The sequence below is a fragment of the Bubalus kerabau genome, chromosome X (genome assembly GCF_029407905.1).
Source record: "Bubalus kerabau isolate K-KA32 ecotype Philippines breed swamp buffalo chromosome X, PCC_UOA_SB_1v2, whole genome shotgun sequence".
In the NCBI taxonomy this organism is placed as follows: domain Eukaryota; kingdom Metazoa; phylum Chordata; class Mammalia; order Artiodactyla; family Bovidae; genus Bubalus; species Bubalus kerabau.
In genome coordinates, this window is record NC_073647.1 from 43899387 (window position 1) to 43922008 (window position 22622).

Here is a 22622-nt window from a genome sequence, read left to right on the forward strand (position 1 = left end):
TGGGTTTAGCCAGTCTTTTCAGGAGACATGTTCATCCATCTGTGCCATTTACAGTTTCACTTGAAAGTGATATGGAAAGTGTTTCAGTTGAAATTGTACAAAAGAGGGAAGATACTCCTTTCTCAACTAATATTATAACTACTAGAGCCAAATATTTGTAGATATGCTAGACTTTTTGTTCAGGCTTTTGCTATTTTCTGATAGATATTTTGAAGACCAAGAGAACCTATTAAAATGTCTGTTTGCAGGTCTGGTTTCCAGACACCCTTTGAATAAGCACTTTGAACAAGTTCCACGGATGGTTCTCCTGAAGTGAACCCATAAACCATTTTAGAAACACTGCTGTGTAGCCCTGTAGCCTGCATCTAAATTTCATAAGTACTGTGAACAGCATTGTCAAGTAGAAAGAATCATTGTTAACGGTGAAGTTTTTGACTTATTATCGAGAAAAAAACTTTTTTAAAAAGAATTTTTTAATTATAATCATCACACCCTTTTGGATATGGTTTCAAGATTTGAAATTTTCAGATTGGTCCCATAGCAACTGGTAACAGTTTGCAGGGTGATCTGGTCCAGTCTACCTGCAGCTGCACAAAATTCTGATCAGATAAAATAGTTGTAATGCTCACGTAGGATCATGATGCTTTCTCAGTTTGTATTGATATTTTTAGAGGTTTATCTGCGTAATTTCCATTGTTTTGAAACCTTACATTATTTTCTTTATTGCCATGGGGAAAAATACTATTCACTCTCTGAGAAACGTGGTGTTTGGAAAACAGATTACTGAGTTGTGACTGTCACATTTTGTGGGTTATACCTTTCTCAGTTTTAAAACAAATCATTAATTCCTTTCAGAGAATAGGTCATGGTGATAAAAACCACGCCGACGCTGACCGATCTCCTATTTTTCTCCAATTTATTGATTGTGTATGGCAGATGTCAAAGCAGGTAAGAGATATATTGGATGAAAATACATTTCACCTCATCTTTAAATATCTTGATATAATATCTGGGATTTGTGTCAGAGTAACACAGGGTAGAGTTAGAGATATAACAAGTTTGGCCATGTGCAAATAATTCTGGACACCAGGTGATGGGTACATGGGGTTCACTTTTTTAATCCTCACTACTATTTATATTGACTGGAATTTTTCATAATAAAGTTTTTAAAATTTAATATCTAACTACACTCTCTCTGCTAATGGAAGAGCAGTGCAATTGACACCACCAGTCATCATTTCCAATTTATCCTACACTGGTGTTTGTGTATGGGCATGTCTGCTCCCTTAGACTGCTGTAAATAAATCACCTCAAATATCCTGTACGCTCAGGAGAACCCCAGAAAATGGGCTTGTTTTCCGTTTTTGACTCTTTATTCCTTTACTTGATGCTCATTTATGCTCTCCAGCCCTGGGCAGAGCACCAACAGATGAGCCATAGGGCGCTGCAGACCTCAGCCTCAGCTGTCCCCCCAGAACAATTATGCACCTCTTCTGAGCTCTATGAGATCAGCCTCAGGTTTTCATGTGTTCCTTACCCATTTGTTTCTGTCTAGTTCCCTACAGCTTTCGAATTCAATGAACGGTTTTTGATAACAATTTTGGATCATCTGTATAGCTGCCGCTTTGGTACGTTCTTATATAATTGTGAATCTGCTCGCGAGAAACAGGTGAGTGAAAAATGCTCATCTTTTTGGTTAAAGGGTCACCAAAATATGTCTAGTCTGCCATGAAATACGAAGAATTTGATAGCTTGGCTTGTGGTGAATGCAGAGTGTCTCATTTTGTACCCCACGCTTGGGCGTTTTCACTTCAACCAGAGGTTATTGATTTTGTGGTGTGGCCTTCATGGGTAAGACATTGACTTTTCCCTCAGAGAGTAAGAATGATTTTTTTGTTGGGGTATAGATGATTTACAATACTATATAAGTTTCAGTATATAACACAGTGATTCAATAGTTTTATAGATTATACTCCATTTAAAGTTCAGTTCAGTTCAGTCGCTCAGTCGTATCTGACTCTTTGCAACCCCATGGACTGCAGCACGCCAGGCTTCCCTGTCCATCACCAACTCCCAGAGCTTACTCAAACTCATGTCCATTGAGTTGGTGATGCCATCCAACCATCTCATTCTCAGTTGTCCCCTTCTCCTCCCACCTTCAGTCTTTCCCAGCATCAGGGTCTTTTCAAATGAGTCAGTTCTTTGCATCAGGTCGCCAAAATATTGGTATTTCAGCTTCAGCATATTAAAGTTATTATGAAATAATGGTTATATTTCCCAATGCTGTATATCCTAGTAGCTTATTTAGTTTATACCTAATAGTTTGTACCTGTTACTCCCCTACCCCTATACTGCCCCTCCCATCTTCCCTCTCCCTGCTAGTAATCACTAGTATGTTCTCTACATTGGTGAGTCTGTTTCTGTGTTACTACATTTCTTCACTTGTATTATAGATTCTTCATATAAGTGAAAACATACAGTATTTCTCTTTCTCTGACTTATTTCACTAAACATAATCATCCCCTCCAGGTTCAGCCATGTTGCTGCAATTGGCAGTACTTCATTCTTTATGGCTGAGTAGTAGTCCATTGTATATACATGGCACATCTTATTTGCCCATTCACCTGTTGATAGACACTTAGGTTGCTTACATATCTTGGCTATTGGAGTAAGCATGACTATTAAAGACATGCAAGGTCACCCTCCCAAAACACCATAAAAATGTCAGTAAGGGAAAATTTTTAAAAGGCATTAACCCACAAGAACAGGGGGAAATAAGAAAGGAGACACAGCAACAAACTTGGAAGCTGGAAAGATAGTAGATAAGTGGAAAATAACTTCACTTGAGAATCTCATACCAGCAGTAGGGAAGGCAAGAACCAGTCCACTTTGCATCGCAGGAACCCCAGATGACTCAGGGCTTCTGGAGCAAAGGGGGAGGGATAAGATACCCTGAAGGTGTATTTAGAATAAGCAGGCAGCTTTCCTGGATCACCCCCACCCATCTCTGGAGTTGAGGACAGAGGTTTCTTCTCAAGAAAGAGTGAGAGTAGGTCTCCAGGCTGGAGACCCGAGTGTCATCAGGGGTTGAATGAATGGAACAGCTGGCCTGTGAGGGCCTCCGCCCATGTCCCCTGCTAACTCCTTACATCCTGGCAGCAGGTCCTTATGTTTCAGGTAGGAGCCTTCTCTGTTGCCAGGGAAGGAGAGAGAAGGGAACCCTTGGATGTTGCTGGTGGGGGTGTAAAATATCATGGGAGCCAGCATTTCTACTCCCGGGTATGTACCCAAGAGGGAGGAAAACAGGGGTAAGGCAAAAACTTAGTGCAGGGCAGCCCTACTCATAATAGCTAAAAGGCCTCAACAACCCCATCATCCGTCAGCTGATGAACAGACAAACTAAATGTGGTCTCTCCATTCAATGAAATATTATCCAGCCATCAGAAGGAATGGAGTTCTCACCCACATCACAAATGCATGACCCTTGAAAATATGCTTACTGAAAGGAGTCAGACATAAAAAGGCACATACGATATGATTACATTTATCTGAAATGTCTAGAAAATCAAGTCCATAGAAACAGAAAGCAGACTAGTGGTTGACAGGGGGCTGAGGGAGGGGAGCATGGGGAGTTCCTTCTTAGTGTGTACGGGCCTTCCTTTGGGGATGATGAAAATGTCTTAGCACTTGACAGAGGTGGTGGTTGCACACCATGGAGAAAGTACTAAGAGCATTTTAGTACTAAAAGTCTACCATCGTAGACTAAAATGATGAATTTTATGGTATATGAACTACACTGAACTTTTAAAAAAACAGAAAGAATCATCTCTGGAGAAAGCGACTAGCCCAAGAAGAAGGACCTCAGCATTTGCTGAGTCATAACAATCTAAACCCTAAACATGGATCTCATCAAAGCTATGCTATATATTGGGGGTTCCCAGGCAGGGCAGAGGGTGTGAGCACAGCACACACAGCAGCATGGGGTGGGACCCATTCTCCCTGTGACAGTGTCAAGAGTTAATGCCTGTAAATGTGTAGTCAAAAAATAGCAAGAGGATGGTGTTTCTCCAAGATGTGGAGGTAAGTACCAAATAACCAGATACATTTAAAAAGTCAAACAGTTGTTTGGGGGAGAAAGGTGAGAGACTGCTTTTTCCATAACAAACCTTGTCTAGCTGTTTGACTTTAAGTCAACTGTGTGCACGTATAAAAATAAAAACAAGCATGCAAATAAAGACAAGGCAGTGTAGACTGTGGTGGAGAAAGCAATGGCACCCCACTCCTTCCTTTACTCTTGCCTGGAAAATCCCATGGACAGAGGAGCCTGGTAGGCTTCAGTCCATGGGGTTGCTAAGAGTTGGACTCGACTGAGTGACTTCACTTTCCCTTTTCACTTTCATGCATTGGAGAAGGAAATGGCAACCCACTCCAGTGTTCTTGCCTGGAGAATCCCAGGGACGGGGGAGCCTGGTGGGCTGCTGTCTATATGGTTGCACAGAGTCGGACACGACTGAAGTGACTTAGCAGCAGCAGCAGCAGTGTAGATTGTGCATCCAAAAGGGTCAAAAGAAGTTTTAGGTGGATCCCAAGAAGGCAAAATTATGCTGCTGTTATTACTATTCACATTAAAAAAAATCTGTATGTTCAAGGGATTTCTTCAGTCACTTATTTCAAGCTGTTCTTTTCAGCTTCCACTTTTATCTTATTGGTCCTTTCTTCTTGATTTTTAAAAAAATTTACATATTTTTAAATTGAAGGATAATTGCTTTACAGAATTTTGTTGTTCTCTGTCAAATATCAACATGAATCAGCCATAGGTGTATATATGTCCCTTCCCTCTTGAACCTCTCATCACCACAAAGAGTTTCCAGTTCTGCCTTCAATAATTTTAATACTTGCCTTTTTATTTCCCAAGTTTTGATTTTCCTCTATTTATGGTCAGAACTGGTTAAAAAAAAAAAAGCCTATAATTGAAAATCAGTGAAGATATGAACATCTGTATGAAATGATGGGCACCAGACGGAAAAAGTGAAGCTTCACTGAAGTTGGGTATCTAGGTGTTTCAAATATCTGGATATTGGTATGATGCATTAAACCTCTGGGTGTTTCATTAACCTAACTATCTAGATGCAAACTGTCAAATAGACCCAGGTTAAGATTTTGTAGTTTGAACAAACACAAAAATGGAAAAAGTCAGTGAGATCTTGTGATAATTTTTCCTTGCTGCTGAATTCAAAAGAGCATGGTGCCCATCTGTTCGTGAATGTTTTCCCAGCCAGGAATAGTTTTCTTAGGTCAGTGAATTGCATTTAATGTTACAGCATCCTGCCCCTCTCTCTTCCAGCAGAAACAGAGGCTCTCGAGCCATTATGTATGCAAATATCAGGAAGTGGTGCTCAGCACTCCGGGCACAGGAGGCTTTTTGAGCTATTATGGGGATAATGTACATGTGTGATTCAAATTGACGCTCAGCTGTATCGCCACAGCCTGAAAAATGGTTTGTGTACTGGGGTGTGTTTTTACTTAGGCTTTCCACTTTCTCTTTCCTCTAGAAAGTTACAGAAAGAACCGTTTCTTTATGGTCACTGATCAATAGTAATAAAGACAAATTCAAAAATCCCTTCTACACTAAGGAAATCAATCGAGTGTTATATCCAGTTGCCAGTATGCGTCACTTGGAACTTTGGGTGAATTACTATATTAGATGGAACCCCAGAATCAAGCAACAAGTAAGTGAAGTAGCATTGTGAATATAGTGATGTCGAATGAGTACTAGCTCGGGACTTTGATAATGTTATGTAGCAGTTATTTAAAAATATTATGAAAGGAAAAATAGAGTAAAAAATGACACTTGCTTTTAATCCCAACTTCAGTTAAAAACTGTTTTTAATGCCTAAACCATTTATTTTGATTGCTGTTGAACTAATATTTTCCTGCCAATATGAGTAATGCAGTTTTTTAAAACTAAGATCTAAGCTAATTTTTTATTGGAGTATAGTTGCTTTACAATGTTGTGTTAGTTTCTCTGTACAGCAGTGATTCAGCTATGTGTATACATGTGCTGTGCTTAGAAGCTCAGTCATGTGTGACTCTTTGCAACCCCATGGAGTGCAGTCCACCAGGCTCCTCTGTCCATGGGGATTCTCTAGGCAAGAATACTAGAGTGGGTTGCCGTGCCCTCCTCCAGGGGATCTTCCCGACCCAGGGATCAAACCCAGGTCTCCCACATTGCAGTCAGCTTCTTTACTATCTGAGCCACCAGGGAAGACCAAGAATACCGGAGTGAGTAGCCTGTCCCTTCTCCAGGGGATCTTCCTGACTCAGGAATCAAACTGGGGTCTCCTGCATTGCAGGCAGATTCTTTACCACCTGAGCTACCAGGAAGCCCGTATATATACATATATCCCCTATTTTTTGAATTTCCTTCCCATTCAGGTCACCACAGAGCATTGAGTAGAGTTCCCTGTGCTATATAGTCAGTTCTCATTAGTTATCTATTTTGTACATAGTAGTATATATGTGTCAGTCCCAATCTCACAATCCATTCCACCCCTGTCCCCCACCTTGGTATCCATAAGTTTGTTCTCTATGTCTGTGTCTCTATTTCTGCTTTGCATATAAGTTCATCTATGCCATAAAATGTAAACTAATTTAAATCTCTGGAAAATTTCTGAGTTTTCATAGTCAAGTATTTCCTTTAATGACTAAAAGTTGTTACACCTCATAAGAAGGTTCTTTCCAGAAACTAGACTGAGATGATCCTTCAAGGAAAAGAAACATTTTCTATTATCTATTCACTTGTATGTTACTTGTCAACTAATATCAGAGTGCTTTTTACCGAAAGTCTTTACTTCTAAAATAAAGATAATTGATCTGTCAAAGGATAGTACAGTCAATTGGCCATTTATCAGTCAAACATGGAAATGGTGATTTTTGAAGCAAAAGACTCCACATTTTATTAAAGGCACAGTCAGGCTTTTTCCCACTACTGCATCCAAGATCAGAAGGAAAATCCAGCGTATTTGTGAGGGCTCAGCAGTACATCCATTGAGCGATTTGTTCTAAGCACTGTAAATATTAAGTATTTGCAATCACTCTTTCTAAAGGTTTTCACACTTTCCTGTGGTTAGGATGGTTGAATACCTGTTCTCCCAGGCCAGTCTTTCGTAAGTGTCAGCTTTAATCCCACTACACATAGGCAATAGAAGGGCCTGGTGCTCAGTCTGACTCTGGATTGTTTATTCCACTCAGGCAGCTGGCTACACGCCAGTGTGTGTACCCTCTTCCCACCAGGGAGATGCACGTTTAAGCTGGCCCTCTTGTTTCAAGGTCTCTGCTTGCTTGCCTGAAAGCCTTTTGCAGTTTCATGATGGTTGAAATGTATGATCTTTTGGAAAGTGACAGATTCCAGGGCTTGAGAACATTCACTTGTTTAGTTTAGGATTTGAGAAGTACACAGAGGGAGTGTATTTAGCTGTAGTTCGAGCATTTGGAACATCAAATAAAGAGGAAATAAGAATTTTCCCAAGATTCTAAGCACTGTTACACGGGACATGTTTCTTTGCTGGTTAAAAAATACTATATAGATGAGCCTTGTTTGTCCTATAAATTTTACCTTTTCTGTATTTATCATGGCTTAAAAAAAATAACTGTTGGTGATTAGAAAATGTTGATAGTTTCTGTACAGTTTCTGTAGTCTCTTCTTCTCATCCATCTGTACTTGGAGAAGCTCTTGAAATTCCATGCATTTAGAGCAATTCACTTATGACATACAAAGGTAATGACAATTGTGTGACAAGTCAGGTTTTCAGCAACACCACTGGAAGAATTTACTGTGACGTGTCTCTCCCCTTTACTCTCCCAGAACTGAGCCAAATGGAATTGAGCCAGGTAGGAGTGAACATTTCCTTGATTGAGGTTTTTATTTTGAGACAGTGATTGGTCTGTATTATGATCTGTGAGATTTACTCCAAGAAAATAACTCACCCTTCCTATATAGATTTTCTGAATGTCAAGGGTCCTATACACATCTTTATGTCGTTCGGCATCTTGCATTTTCATCTGCCAAATACCATGCATCAGGCACTGGGGGGACCCAGAGATTAAGAAGAGCTGGTCTCTGTCCACAAGGAGCTCCCAGACTGCAGGGGCGCCCAGGAACAGAAGTTGATGATCAAGCTCGAGGAGAAATGTGAACTAAGTGCATCAAATTTCCCAAAAGATCTTATGCAGAACATTATTTCATACAGAAATAGATTACAATCCAATCACACAGGACTTTTCAAATTCTATAATGTAAACCTAAAAGAATATACTTAACTACTGAAATTGTTCTTCAGTTGTGTGGCCCGGTTGGTATACAGGCAGTTGCTGAATGCCAGGGACATTCACAGCACTATGGTAAACTATCCGTGTTGAAAGATGTAGAAACATATCCAGCCTCTCCCCACAGTGAGCTATTCCCCCAAGAAGAAGGCAGGGCTAATGTGCTTTTTTTAAAGCGGAATCCACTGGCCTTTGCTACAACCTCAAAATTGAGAGTTGATGGCAAGACCAATTCTTATATTTGACAAACTGTGAAGAAGCAAATTTGGTACTTTTATTTAATATGAGGAAGTTTCTCAGGCCAAAAGCCAATGGAGAATTTAGTCCCGTAAACCTTAGTGAGACCTTCAGCTGCTGGTGTGTTGCATATTGTCCTTTGGGGACGTCTGCACTCCATGTGGCTCTGAACCAGGGTTGCCCCAGGCAGATCCTGTTTTACTTAGGATGACAACAAGGACAGCTCTTCACAGGCTTACCTGGGTGGAGTTTAAGTCTTTTCTCATAGAAAAGTTAGAAAGGAATATGAATATGAAAATCATTTGAAGCCTAAAATACCTGTGTAGCCACTGACTGCCTGTGCCTGGCATGCTCCTTACTTCATACTTCATTCCCTGAGGGACACGTCGAGGTGTGGGATTTACAGTCACTTCACTATGAATTTCATTTCTCGCTGTTCTGTCCTGTGATATGCTGTCACAAATGGATTCTTTCCTTCTATTATATCCCTAAATTGGTTCTCTTTGTCTCTAGGCTAATGACTGCTAGACATCTTTTGTACCCACTACCAGACCAAATGATCTTTTTATTTCTAATAGTTTTTTAACTCTATAGCCTTGTCTATCATTGGCAAAAATGATTGTTTTACCTCTCATTTCTTTTTCTTGTCTTGCTGGTACAATAACAAATAGATTCTAGTAGTCATGTGGAAAAGAGAAGTTTTAAAAATAACCAAGAGCATTTTGGAGGAGAGTGTTGAGGAAACCCTTGCCCTGCCACGTTAGGACTTATCTGAAGCAGAACAGAACTCAGAAACAGAGACCGGAGATGCGGAGGCTGGGGAGGGGGAAGAATGGACCTTCGATGGTAAATGTTTAGTGGTCCATGGTCCTGGCACAGCAAACGGAGCCAGTGCACATGGAGTCCTCTTCCCCAAACCTGCTGCTCCCACCGGCTTCCGCATCTCAGTGCTTGGCAGCTCCATCCTACATGCCCTGGCCAGAAACCTGAATGTCATCCTTTTCCCCCACTTTAAAAACCAGCTTTATTGAGGTATAATTGATACATAATAATCTGCACATGTTCAAAGTGTGCGGTGTGGTAGGTGTTCATATGTGTCTGTACACATGAGACTCTGACCACATTAGAGGTCGTGCATACACCCATCCCCAGCAAACACTCCTGTCCCTGTAGGTGAGCTTCCATTTACCACACAGTCATCCTCGCCTTCCCTGCTGTCTCGCCACTTGTCCCAGGCTGTCAGGAGAGCTTGCAGGGCTTCCAGCCTCCTCACTGATGCCTCTTTCTCACACACCCTGCTTTGGCCACGCTGGGCTCCTTGCTCAGCCTCGAGACCCTCAGCCATCTGCCTGGCCACCTCCCTCCCCTCCCTGCAGCCCTTCCCCAAGAGTCACCTTGTCAAGGTGACTCACTCCCACCACCCTGCTGAGAGTGTCACCCACCCCCGGTGTGTCCCTGTCCCTCCCGCCATGGACCTCTACGTCCATGTCCTGTGGACCACATCCTATGGGCCTCCCAGGGTCATCGTTGTCTTTGCTGTTTGTCTGTCTCCCCCTGCTGGAAGAGAAACACCACAGAAGTGGACACTGGGGCCTCCTTTAGGTGGCGCTAGTGGTAAAGAACCCACCTGGGAATGCAGGAGACATAAGAGACCTGAGTTTGATCCCTGGGTCAGGAAGATCCCCTGGAGGAGGGCATGGCAACCCACTCCAGTATTCTTGCCTGGAGAATCCCATGGAAAGAGGAGCCTGGTGGGCTATACAGTCCCTGGGGTCACAAAGAGTCAGACATGACTGAGCACGCACATTCACGGCTGAATCCTGAGCCCCTGGAGCAGTGTCCAGCTCTCAGTGGAGCATATACAGAGAAAAACAGGCAAAGGGTATTAAGGGGCAGTGCACAGCACTTATTGGGCATCAGTCACTCTACACGCATTCCTGTTCGAACAGAGCCATACAGTAAAAAGAACAGGGGCTCACAGGAAGGATGGGGCTAGGAGGGAGGAGGAGACTTCTCCAAACCCTGCCCCTTTGTAAGCAGAGCGCTGAGGAGAGCACCAGTCAGGCCTTGGCAGGCTGTAGTGGGTTGAATGGGGGCCCCCAAAACACACATCCACTTGGAACCTGTGAATGTGACCTTACTTGGAAAAAGGGTCTTTACAGATGTGCTTGAGTTCAGAATATCAAGATGAGATCCTCCTATATTTAGTCAGGCCCTAAATCCGAGGATAGGTGTCCTCATAAGAGAAAAGAGAAGATTTGAAAGCCAGACATATACACGAGATGAGGCTGTGTAAAAACAGAATGATTGCAGTGCTGTGGCCACAAGCCAAGGAAGCCTGAAGTCGCCAGAAGCTGGTAGAGGCAATGAAGTCTCCTCCCCTAGAGTCTGGCAGCCACAGGAAATGAATACAGTCCTAGCTCCTGCCATCTTCTCTGATGCAAGTCCCAAAGAGCATTACAAGTCAGATCTATGGTGTAGCCTTCTTCATCAGCATAGTGTCTTCATGGCTTCCTCATTGGTACTTGCAGCTTCAGCACGCAGCTTGAACTGAAAGTGAAAGTCGCTCAGTTGTGTCCAACTCTTTGCAACCCCACGGACTATACAGTCCATGGAATTCTCCAGGCCAGAATACTGGAGTGGGTAGCCTTTCCCTTCTCCAGGGTCTCTTCTCAACCCAGGGATTGAACCCAGGCCTCCCACATTGCAGGCGGATTCTTTACCAGCTGAGCCACCAGGGAAGCCCAAGAATACTGGAGTGGGTAGCCTATCCCTTCTCCAGGGGATCTTCCTGACCCAGGAATCAAACTGGGGTCTCCTATATTGCGGGCGGATTCTTTACCAACTGAGCTATAATGCAGTGGAAAGCAGAACAGTTCTAGAAGCCACTAGCCATAAAGAAAGGCACTTCAGTAGACTGGAGATTCACACTAGGCTGCCTGTTGGGGCCAGTGTTCTCTGCTATACATTAATATGGACAGTAGAATGTTAAAAGTTGTGTTAGGACACAGCGATACAAACTAAACCTACCATGAGATACCAAGTTATACTCATCAAATTGGCAAAAACTATTTCTCTTACATTGCCAAGCACTGGTGACCGGGAACCGCCAGGCACCACTAGTGAGACGGTAAGATCATCTCCCCACCTCAGAGAACAGTCAGACTGCATGTGGTCAAGTGGAACCAATCATACTGTCCTCTTCAGCAGTTCCTTCCCCACCCACCAGAACAATTCATTCAGGTAACATTCATATACTTGCCTGAGGAGACGCGTCCAAAGATGGCCCAGCATCACCTGCAATAGTGGTGATGCTATCCCCCTGTGGGGGATGGATAGAGCAGCCATGGTTTATGTATTCCATGGAACTCAACTGAGATCCAGTTCAGAAACATAGTGGCAGATCAAAATGTGGATTGAGAACTAGAGAAAACCGCTGAGGTCCAGTTTTACCAAGTAGAGAAGAATGGTGTATTTTGTTACTGGATACTCACTTAGAGAAAAAGGGTTGCAAGTCTGCACAGGAAGGAAGACTGCACCCCAGCCTGAGAAGGGTTGTTGCCTCTCAGAGCACAGCGGGGACAGGTGACACAGCAGCCCGGACCTATGCCTGGATAGATGCATTTTAAAAAGATGGCGACACATGTGTGTGGAACTGTGTGTGTGAGTTATTTCTCGGTGGCAGATAGCTGGCTATCTTTTTATTATCATGAATCTTTGTGCTTTTCTGTATTTGCAAATTGTACAGTAGTGAAGGAAATGATGTCTGTTAACCCCCAATGACAGGGTTTGTTCAGAAAGCAGCAGCTGCAGCAGATGGGGGCACAGGTGTGTCTTGGTGGCAGAAAGCACTCACATCTTTCCTTCTGTCCAGCAGCCAAACCCAGTGGAGCAGCGTTACATGGAACTCTTGGCCCTACGTGATGAGTACATCAAGCGCCTTGACGAATTGCAGCTTGCCAATTCTGCCAAGCTTTCCGATCCCTCGGCCTCACCTTCTAGCCCTTCACAAATGATGCCCCACGTGCAGACTCACTTCTAATAAAGAAAAAAGCAGACTTTTCATTCGGGGCCTCTGTACAAAGTAGGTTAAACTATTTGCCTCCATTTAGAACTTGAACTAACATAATCTTAAACTCTTGAATATGTGCCTTCTAGAATACATATTGCAAGAAAACTACAGTATCTACACGGCAATCGGAAGAAAGGAGCCCAGATGGGGTTTTGGAAAATCCTGATACCTTCAAAAGTGGTTTTTGAAAGATAATATTTAAATCATATTTACCTCTTCAACCTCGTCAGAAATATTATGTGCACAATATGTACTTTGTGGGCCTCATTGGAACAATGACATTTTTAACTAAAGGGGGAAAATGTATGTTTATGAGATGGATTTTCCTCAGACTGCTTATAGTAGTTGCTTTGGGTGATCTAAAGTGAACCTAAATGTGAAAGATGTGTGTTCCTGCCAAAACTAAATTGAGCTCAGCTTCCGAGGCATGATCCAAAACAAGGTGTTTAAATAATTGCCAAATTTCACACCATCATATGTGTGATGACTTGAGAAATAGCTGTGTAGATGAGTTTTCCATTATTTTGAAATTTTGGAATATGAAGTATTTTCCCCTAATTTCCAAGAGAAGCATATTTTTATATTTAAAAAAAAAGATAGGGCCCAGTTAAATATGATTTGATTATTTTTAACATTTCCACTTCTGTTTCCTAAGTTCTTTCATGAGCTTGCCTAGAATTCTGACCTGTTTTCAGGTGGTGGAAAGCCCTTCTCTAGCACTGTTTGAAGATGTTGGATGCATTATGCTGCTTACGTGAATGTTTTTGCAAATGTTGCTCTAGTCAAACTAGCTTATCTGCCAAAGTGTCGGGTTGACCATCTTGGATGTGTGAGCTGTCCCTAGAGCAGCAGCCTCTGAAATAAAAGCCGCAGATGTACATTTGTTGAGCGTATTCTTGAAAGTATGGTGTTTATGAATTTCAATGGTGTTTGACACCCTTTTCCACCCAGGAGTGCATAAAAACTGGTTCTACAGATTTTTACTTGAAGTACCCAGCGGTTTGCTTTTTCAGGTTTTTTTCTTTTTTTGTAGTATTAAATGCAATTTCAAATGCAGTTCTATTTGATATCTGAACTAATTCATTTAGTCAGTATATTTGTAAAAGTTAAGGCTAGAGTTAAAAAGCAATTAATGTGTTTTACAATGATTTGTAAAGGTCTATTTATAGCTAATATGGTTTTGTTTTCAATGAATTAAGAGAGATTAAATATATCTTTGTAAATTATTTTATGTCATAGCTTAATGGTTTACCAAATAAGACATCTCAAATGCAGTAGTATAAATGTATAAATTTTGTATGTATAAGAAATTTTATTAGACAGTCTCTTGCTTTTTGTAAACGCTGTAAATATTTCATAAATTAACGAAGTGTCACTCCATAAAAAGAAAAAAAAGCTAATACTAATAGCTGAAAGAATTTTGTGAAATTTCATGACAACTGTTTCATGGCAATAATGACTAAAGACCTGCTGTAATAAATATATTAACTAAACATTGCACTTTATTCCCAGGGCTGTAACTTTGCAGTGTATGTGTCTTAAATGTGCATGTTGCCCATCTTATTTGCTTTTCCTGGATCTACTTCACATGCTCTTTATCTTACTAGCAACCTTGTATAGGGCTCTCCCCAAATCCCAACAATATTGGAAATTTAAGTACATTAACAATGCAGATTTTAAGCCACAAGTGCCTTTATTTTGGGCTTCCTTGGTGGCTCAGACAGTAAAGAATCTGCCTGCAATGCAGGAGACCTGGGTTCGATCCCTAGGTTGGGAAGATCCCCTGGAGGAGGGCATGGCAACCCACTCCAATATTCTTGCCTGGAGAATCCCCATGGACAGAGGAGCCTGACAGGCTATAGTCCACGGGGTTGCAAAGAGTTGGACACAATCGAGCAACTAAGCACAGCACAGCACAATGACCTGTGTTTTTTAAAATTTATTTTGTTAAGTATACTTGATTTACAATATTGTATTAATTTATGCTGTATGGCAAAGTGATTCAGTTATACATATATATTTTTCCTATTCTTTTGCATTATGGTGTATCATGGATATTGAATATAGTTTCCTGTGCTATACAATAGGACCTTGTTGTTTATCCCTTCTATATATAGCAGTTTGCATCTGCAAATCCCAAACTCCCACTCCCATCTCTCCCCCATTCCCCTGCCCCTTGGCCACCACAAGTCTGTTCTCTGTGTCAAACTACAGCTGTCTTTATTAACATAAGGATAGCTTTCACAAAAGTTCTGGGTTGCAGAGATGTGAGACCGTAGACTCTGGATGGAGAATGTAGCAGTCGATATTAAGGGAGATTGAGAGACTGAAATAAGTCATACTCGAAGTCTCTTTAGGTAAGAAATATGAAAATTCTTCAGATGCTGTCAACTGGAAATTGTTTATGTATGCATGTGCTAAGAATACTAAATAGTTATAATAGTTCACTTACCATTTAAAAAATCTGAATAGGACTCTTAAAAGAGCAAGTATCTCATTTAAACTATGAGTAGGTTTACTCATAGAACTCTGCAGGTTCTTCTTCAGGCACAGCTGTGTTTCACCCTCACTGCGCCCTCATGGCCATCAGTGTTCTCTTGTCCCTGTTGTTCAACCAAGGAGAGCACCGTGGATGCAGGGCTTTACCCACATGCCCAAAGTTCCAGAGCATTGAAACAGATGTATGCAGGCACCAAACTGAATGCTACCTCTCTTGGATTCCCACTGAATAGCTTTAGCTCTGCCTTCTGGAATGAAATAGAATAAACTCTTCCTGGGGCAGCCCTTCAAGTAATTGGAATCATACATATTTTTGATAATATAACAGGTTTTCTCTAACTATAGTCATGGTATTTCTGATTTATTTGTGATAAGACAGCTCCTCCTTATGCTTTTGGGATAGAATGATACTCAAAAGTTGGAAAATCCATTGACCAATATCTCCTTACTTGCAGCCCTCTCTACAGAATGCAGCTGTCAGTCATGTGCACAGCTCATGTGGCTTTTGGGAGCTTTAGGCAAAGGTTTGTGTGTGTGCTAAACCACTTCAGTTGTGTCTGATTCTGTGCGATCCCATGGACTGTAGCTCACCAGGTTCCTCTGTCCATGGAATTCTCCAGGCAAGAATACTGAAGTGGGTAGCCATTTCCTTCTCCAGGGGAATCTTCCTGACCCAGGGATCAAACCCATGTCTCTTACATCTCCTGCGTTGGCAGGTGGGTTCTTTACCATTAGGGCCACCTGGCAGGACTACTATAAAGGGAATGTTCTTAAAATACAGGGATTTATTACAGAGTATATACACCTAGGACTAGAGGATATAGTTACTGATGGCTATTAAAGTAAATTCTGGGGACACTCAAAGGAAAGAAATGTATGCAGCAAATAAGAACATGAGGATTAGTACATTCAAGGGAAAACCTAATGGTTGAAATAGACTGCAGTTGAATTCTTTTAGGTTCACAGAATCTCTAAAGCATACTGCTGGACAGAATACCAATTTTTGAAATAAGAGTCTGATACTCTTGACACTTATTGGTAGATTTATAACTTAGTTAAAGAATTATTAATAAAGTTTTGTATTCAACGAATCTGGAAGATGAAAGATCAGCAAAACAAAGTATTTTCATTTTCTTATGAGGCTTAGATTCAGATATGGATTATTCCTTATTTGCAATAATTTGTCCTTTAAAAGCAAAGGTGATAATGTTTTAAACCACATAGGGTAGCTAAAATGTTTAGTATTTAAATTATGTAGGGTAGCCAAAATGTTTAGACATGACCATTAAGACGCAGCAGTTTGTTTTCCTAGTAGCTGCAGACAACATGGCTTATTCCTTTACAATGGTTATTATGTATGTGCTTTCGAAATGGACTGTTCCACAGTGCAGCCCACATAAATTACAAAAGAAGGTTGTTCATCTCATTTCGGGTGCTTTATGTCACAAACATGTACTAGAAAGAATGCAGGTCGGGCCGTGTAGGGACCTGGGTTTCCGTCTGGGCTGTGGACCTGCTTCTTGGATAGAAGATGTGAGGTCCTACCAGCCCCCAGATGCCATGGATCCAGAGGCCTGCGAGGAGGCGTTAGCATCCATCTGCTCAGTGAGGGTAGGGAGTGCTCATGCTAGAAGATTCCTTATAAGGCACATAGCCCTTTTCAGAAACACACTTTCATCACCTAGCACATACGATATTTATGGCACAGGAGGGCATTGGCCCCATGTATTAGTTTCCCGTTTCCACTGTGAGAAATCACCACAAACTTAGTGGTGATTTATTATCTTACACACACATTTCTTCTCTCACAGTTCTGGAAGTCAGAGGGCTGAAGTTAGCCTCCCTGGCCTAAAGTCAAGGTGTCAGCAGGGCTGCTTTCCTCTGGCCGCTCTAGGAGAGAGTCCTTGTCTTGCCTCTTCCAGCCTCTAGTGGCCACCTTCCTCCGGCGACTAATGCCCAGTGCCTTCAAATCTCTCAACTCTGACTCTTCCGCCTCACTTGTTGACATGTAAAGGACCCCGGTGGTTTTATTAGGCCCCTCTGGATGACCTAGGCTGCTTTCCCCGCCTCAGAGTCAGAGAGTCAGCAATCTTCATGCCCCCTTGCTGCGTAAGGTAACATGGACAAGGTTCTAGGTATTAGGAAGCTGTGATGCTGCTACACAGCTCAGTCCCTGGTGGCAGGTGGCAGGTGGGTCTGCAAGCCTTGAGAGGTCAGACACACTCTCCTGTTACTAGATCCATAGTGATTCACAATTGGGTAAATGAGTAGCTCAATTCATTTAGTTACATTGCAGGCAAAATTTAGACTTTGAGTTGCCTCTGACTTTATTCCCTATTTCTATCCTTGCATCTCTCCAACTCCCTTGGCCCCTGAATGGGAGAAAGGGAGCTAAGTATCAGGGGCATATGTGCCAAACTCGGTACTATCTAGCCTCCCCACAACATAAAATTGATAGGGTTGCTTTTTAAGGGTTTTTTAAAAAATCATTTTAGAGATGCGACAGAGAACCAGAAGTGTGTGTTTTTTTTAAGACAATATTTTATTTTTTTGGCTGCACCACACAGCATGCAGGATCTTAGTTCCCCAACTAGGGATTAAACCCATGGCCCTTGCAGTGGAAGCGTGGAGTTTTAGCCATCGGACCACCAGGAAAGTCCAAGACAATATTTTAGATAGTATTTATCAACAAATACTGTCTCCTGTGACCCAGACCTCTGTCAGCTGACCTTTGTTGGGAAACAAAAATGAATAAAACAGTGGCCTCCTTCCAGGAATGTCTGGCCTAGTGGGAAGACAGTCCAGTTAACTGGTAATTCCCATGCAGGGTGCAACCTGCTTCAATAGAGGCAGATTGGGGGGGGGGCCAAGATAGGGGGTCAAGGAGGAATTTCTTGGGAATGCAGTTAAGAACTGAGTCTTCTTAGTTAAGTAGGAGCTTGGTCATATCTCATCAGGGAAATGTACATTTGAACCACAGTGATACCACCTGACACCCACGTGTTGGCAAACCTTTGAAAAGTCTGGCAATCCCAAGCATTGACCAGGTGGGCCAATAGGAACTCTCATAGACTGCTTTGAAGATGATTGGCATTATCTGGTAAATATTAATATCTAGTAACACACTTTTGTCCTAGGCTTCTTTAGGAACTCTCACAAATAACTTTAAAAGTAAAATGAACACACAGTTAAAAAAAGCAAAGATAGAAAGCCCTCAGTGGGAACCAACAGAAACAACAGACAGCAGGAGAGGACCTGTCAGGCTGCAGATCGCTCAGGTTGCCAGGTACAAGCAGTGGTGTGCTGAATGGATTCCTCTTTGGCCTAATTCTTCTTGAAGAGTATGAGACTTAGGATATGTTTAAAATGTCACCATGTTTCTTCCTGACAAAGCTCAGAGCAGATAGGATGCCCATACTTCCTTTTAACAAAGTACTGGACTGAAAGTGGGTGTCTTAGCTCAGGCTGCCATAACAAAATACCAGAGACTGGGTGCCTTAAACAACGAGCATTTATTTTCTTACAGTTCTGGAGTCTGGAAAGTCCCAAGATCAAGATTCTGGCAAGGTTGAGATAATTGGGAGAGCCTTTTTCCTGGCTTGCAGAGAGCTGCCTTCACTCTATGTTCTCAAATGGCCTTTCCTCAGTGCCTCCTTGCAGGAGAGTCCAAGCTCTCTGGCATCTTTCCTTAGAAAGGCACAATCCAAACATTTCAGGGCCCCAGCCTTATGACCTAATCACCTCCCAAAGGCCTCATCTCCAACTACCTCAATACCAGTTTGATGGTTAGGGCTTCAACATATAAATGGTGGAGGTAGGGGGAGAAACAAACATTCCATCTGTAATACTTAAGCATTTGATTTAATAATTTTGGAGAACCAGAAGCCTGCAAGAGGTGGGTCTCCAGTATATCTGGAAATCTGCCCTTCCTTGCTCCTAACTTTTCTCACTCTGCCACCCTTTCACCCCAGGCTCATCCCCTCTTGGGTGTTAGGGTTTCAAGCATCACATTCTCATAGTTCAGTTGGAAGTTATCAACGTGAGAGGGCAGGATGGGTTTGGGATGGGAACTAATTCCCTGTCTACAGGTCTACCTTTTATCAGAATGCAAACTATTGCCTTTATATTTCACTGGCCAGACTTTGGTCACAGGTCATACCCAGGGCAATCACAGGCAAGGGGCAGTAGCCATCATTTCCACCCCCAACTAAATCAGGGGTGGGTAATGGGCGGTGAGCCCGTTGGATATGCAAACCCTAATAGAATGGTCAGAAAATAAATATAAAGCAGGAATCAAATATCCTAAATGCCTTCATCATCAGATACGGACTTGATTTCCACAAGCAGTGATTTAGCCGACAGAAGTTAACACGTCGCTGATAATATAAACTAAGGGCGGATGTTCTGAGGGCGGCATCAGAACACTTGGCTGCCCTACAGATGGCGGGGAGGTGGCTTTGTGGGGGCGTGGAAGGGTGGCTAAGAACGGAGTGACGGGAGGTTGCTAAAATGCAGGGGATTGCTTGGGGTTGGAGATGTCAAGAGCAGGGAGGCCCACGGGCGTTGGGGTTTCTCCCGCCGCAAAACTTTTCTAAGGAAAACTGATGGAAAACAAATCATACTGAATACTAGAATTACTCTAAACTTTTTTTCTTCTTTAACCCTGCATCGCTATAGCTCATCTAGGAGTTTCCCGAGCAAAGCACGTTCTGCCTAAGTCGTGGGTCGATTTCGACCCCAAGTGGCTTGGGACGTGTCCAGGTCGCCCGGGCCTCACCCCGCCGGCTGGCGGGCCGGTGGCCCAGGTGGGGCTCTGGCGGGGCTGGGAGTAGGGGCCTGGGGATCGGGCTCCGGGTCGCGCACCGCCCTCCCCGCCCCCCACCCCCACGCGCGCGGCCTTGTGGGTAACGCGGGGCGCCAGGTGACAGCTAATGGCGGCGGCCGTCTGAGCCGGGCGGGCGGCAGATCGGGGCCGCCGGAGGCGCGCGGCCGGACCTTCCGGGGCGCCGCTCCCCTCCCGATTGCGGCTTCCCCGCGGCGGCGGGCTCGACGCGCCATGGACAGGCCGGCGGCGGCGGCGGCGGCGGCGGCGGCGGGCTGCGACAGCGGCGGGGGCCTGGGCCCGGGACCGGCGGGCGGCAGGAGGCCCCCTCGGGTCGCGGGGGGCCCCGCCGTCGGTTCCCGGCAGCCTAGCTTGGAGACTCTGGACAGGTAAGCGGGGCCTGGCCGCCCCCACCCCGCGCCCCGACTCCTGAGGGCCCCGCGCGAGGCCCGGCCGCCCCTTCCCCGCGCGCCGGCCTGAGGCCGAGCCGGGGCGCCCGCCTCCCATCTCCCTTCCCCGTCCCCTCCGGAGCCCCTCGAACCCCTGCCTGGTCGCTGGTCCCGCACCTGGCTCGTTTTCGCAGCTCGCCCAAGCTTCCCCGCACCCCGAGGGGCTTCGCAGCTGTCAAACCGCGTCCCAGGCCGCCTCCTACTGCACCTGGGAGCCGCCTCAGCGGCCGGTACCCCGGCCACAAATCGTTGGGAGACAGTTTCATCACGGCGCCCCTTTTTTCGCATGACCTTGCCTCGAGTGATCTCAAGATCCAAATCCCGCCGCCGCTGCTTGGGGGCTTTGACGTGGGCATTGTGAGGGGGTACTGGGGGGCGGAACCCCGCGGGTGTCGGAGCTGGTACAGATAGGGCAAAGATACCCTCATTTCGATGGAAAACTTCCAAACTGCTCCTGATGCCAAAACACATCAGCGTTTACTTTCAGTTCTTCACACTTTTGAAGGGACCAGTTCATTGTTTTCACACACACTTAAGCCCACTGCCAGAGAACTAAGCCCACAGCCAGAGAACTAAGATCAAGCAGTTAGAAGCATAAACCGACCATATCTAAGTGGGAGGGCCACCCTGACCCTCTGAGGACAAGAGTTGGGTGATCCCGTCTCCTGGAGTATGTAGCTTTCCCTCATCTTGGGCATTTCACTGACACTAGAGTGCAGTTAAGGCATCCTGATCCTAAAGCCCCTAGGACAGTTTAAGATGTTGGTTCCTGCCTTAGTCACTCCAGTGAGCTAAACTCTGGGGAGTTTCCAAAGGCATAGGAACAACAAGAAACACTCGCTTTGTGTAGTTACAGTACATTTTAATAAAGTCATTACCCAAGTGGTCAGCTTCTCTGAAAACTAATCACAGCTAAGATAGTGTGTGGAATGGTCAGGGTTGCACTATCTGTAGATGTTCTATGATGTATGAGTGCTTGGAGAATTAGAGAGTAATGGCAGACGGCTTTTACACTCTGGCTTAACATCTAGTGGAGAATACAAATAAAACAGCCATTGAAACCAAAATGTGATAAGTGCCAGGGTGGAGGTGCGCTTGGAATCGCTCTGGATGATGTGTGCATGGGAATCATCTGAGAAGCTATTTAAGAACTCCAGGTGGCCAGACCCCCGCTTCCGAGGCTTCTCCTTCAGGAGATTTGGGTGAGGCCTAGGTGTTAGAATTTTTCTAAAAGGCTCTACCACCTCAGTTGTGATCCACTGCACTATGGTACCCAGAGGCAGGGTATTCACTTCATTTTTAGTGGTAGGGACAGACAGGGTGCATCGTCTGGCCACTGGAGTGGAACGTGTGTCATCCTGGCTGGATGCTGGATGTGGGGAACGGGTAGTAAAGGCCTGTAGGAAGGCAGGGGCTAGATCCTGATGGGGCCTGTGTGCCTTCCAAGAAGCCATGCCTTTGTCTTCTGGGCCAGTGCTTCTCCACACAGCTCTGTAGAGCCCGAGTCAGAATCACCTCTAGTGCTTGATTCAAATGCAGACTCTTGGGTCCCACCCTAAATCTGATCCGCCACCTCCTGGGTAGAGCCTAAAATTCTGCATTTTTAATAACCACCCTAGCTACAAGTAGACTGGACTGTGTGGTCTCTTTGGCCCCAGATGGTACAGGGTACTGGTTGGGCCAGTGAGATATCAGTAGTGTCCTTCTGTAACTCACACTGGTGTCCTGGTTTGGAAAAGGAATTATATGGTCACCTAGTTACAGGGGTCACAAGAGGAGTTCCATCAGGGGAGCTGCAGGATGGCCTCTGCATTTGAGAACAAGTGCCATGCAGTAGTGTTGTGAAGGGACTGGAGGCAGGGTGGTCTCACTGAGTTAGGTTAAGTAGGTTCTAGAAATGCTCCTCTCTCAGTCATTTATTCTGTGAATACGAGAGCCTGCTCTGTGTCTGGCACTGTGCTAGGCCTGAGGATATAGCTAGCACACACAAATCCCTGCCCTCGTGGGTCATCTTTAGTGGGAGAGAGAAACCAAAGACCAAGTCACACGTGTTCTGTGTTAGATGGTGATAGGTGCAGGGGGACAAGAGTCATCTGGGAGGGATAGGAAGTGGCTGGGGTGTGCACTCTGGGCAGTGCTGGGAATGTTGTGTAGGGTGATCAAGGAAAGCCTTTCGGAGAGAAGTGGCATTTCAGTAGTGCCCCTGATGAGGGGTCTA

At 44.2% G+C, this 22622-nt stretch overlaps 3 protein-coding genes across 16 annotated transcripts in view; all 3 read left to right on the top strand.

The window, feature by feature from the left end:
* MTM1 (myotubularin 1) overlaps positions 1 to 14139 on the top strand; it is a 95911-nt gene extending 81772 nt beyond the window's left edge. For 9 of the 10 annotated variants that reach the window (XM_055563453.1, XM_055563463.1, XM_055563459.1 and 6 more), the window contains 4 exons: positions 856 to 948; positions 1556 to 1669; positions 5553 to 5729; positions 12437 to 14139. In XM_055563453.1, the coding sequence (XP_055419428.1) occupies positions 856 to 948; positions 1556 to 1669; positions 5553 to 5729; positions 12437 to 12604 (552 nt within the window). In that variant the 3' untranslated portion in view covers positions 12605 to 14139. The remainder of the gene's footprint in view (positions 1 to 855; positions 949 to 1555; positions 1670 to 5552; positions 5730 to 12436) is intronic. The other variant, XM_055563455.1, reaches the window with a different exon arrangement.
* HMGB3 (high mobility group box 3) overlaps positions 1104 to 22622 on the top strand; it is a 262945-nt gene continuing 241426 nt past the window's right edge. Inside the window, exon 1 of the mRNA XM_055563467.1 lies at positions 1104 to 1107. The gene's annotated coding sequence lies outside the window, so the exon portion shown is untranslated. The remainder of the gene's footprint in view (positions 1108 to 22622) is intronic.
* MTMR1 (myotubularin related protein 1) overlaps positions 20091 to 22622 on the top strand; it is a 61612-nt gene continuing 59080 nt past the window's right edge. For 3 of the 5 annotated variants that reach the window (XM_055563448.1, XM_055563450.1, XM_055563449.1), the window contains exon 1: positions 20091 to 20344. In XM_055563448.1, coding sequence (XP_055419423.1) covers positions 20190 to 20344 — 155 coding nt within the window. In that variant the 5' untranslated portion in view covers positions 20091 to 20189. The remainder of the gene's footprint in view (positions 20345 to 22622) is intronic. The other 2 variants (XM_055563451.1, XM_055563452.1) reach the window with 2 other exon arrangements.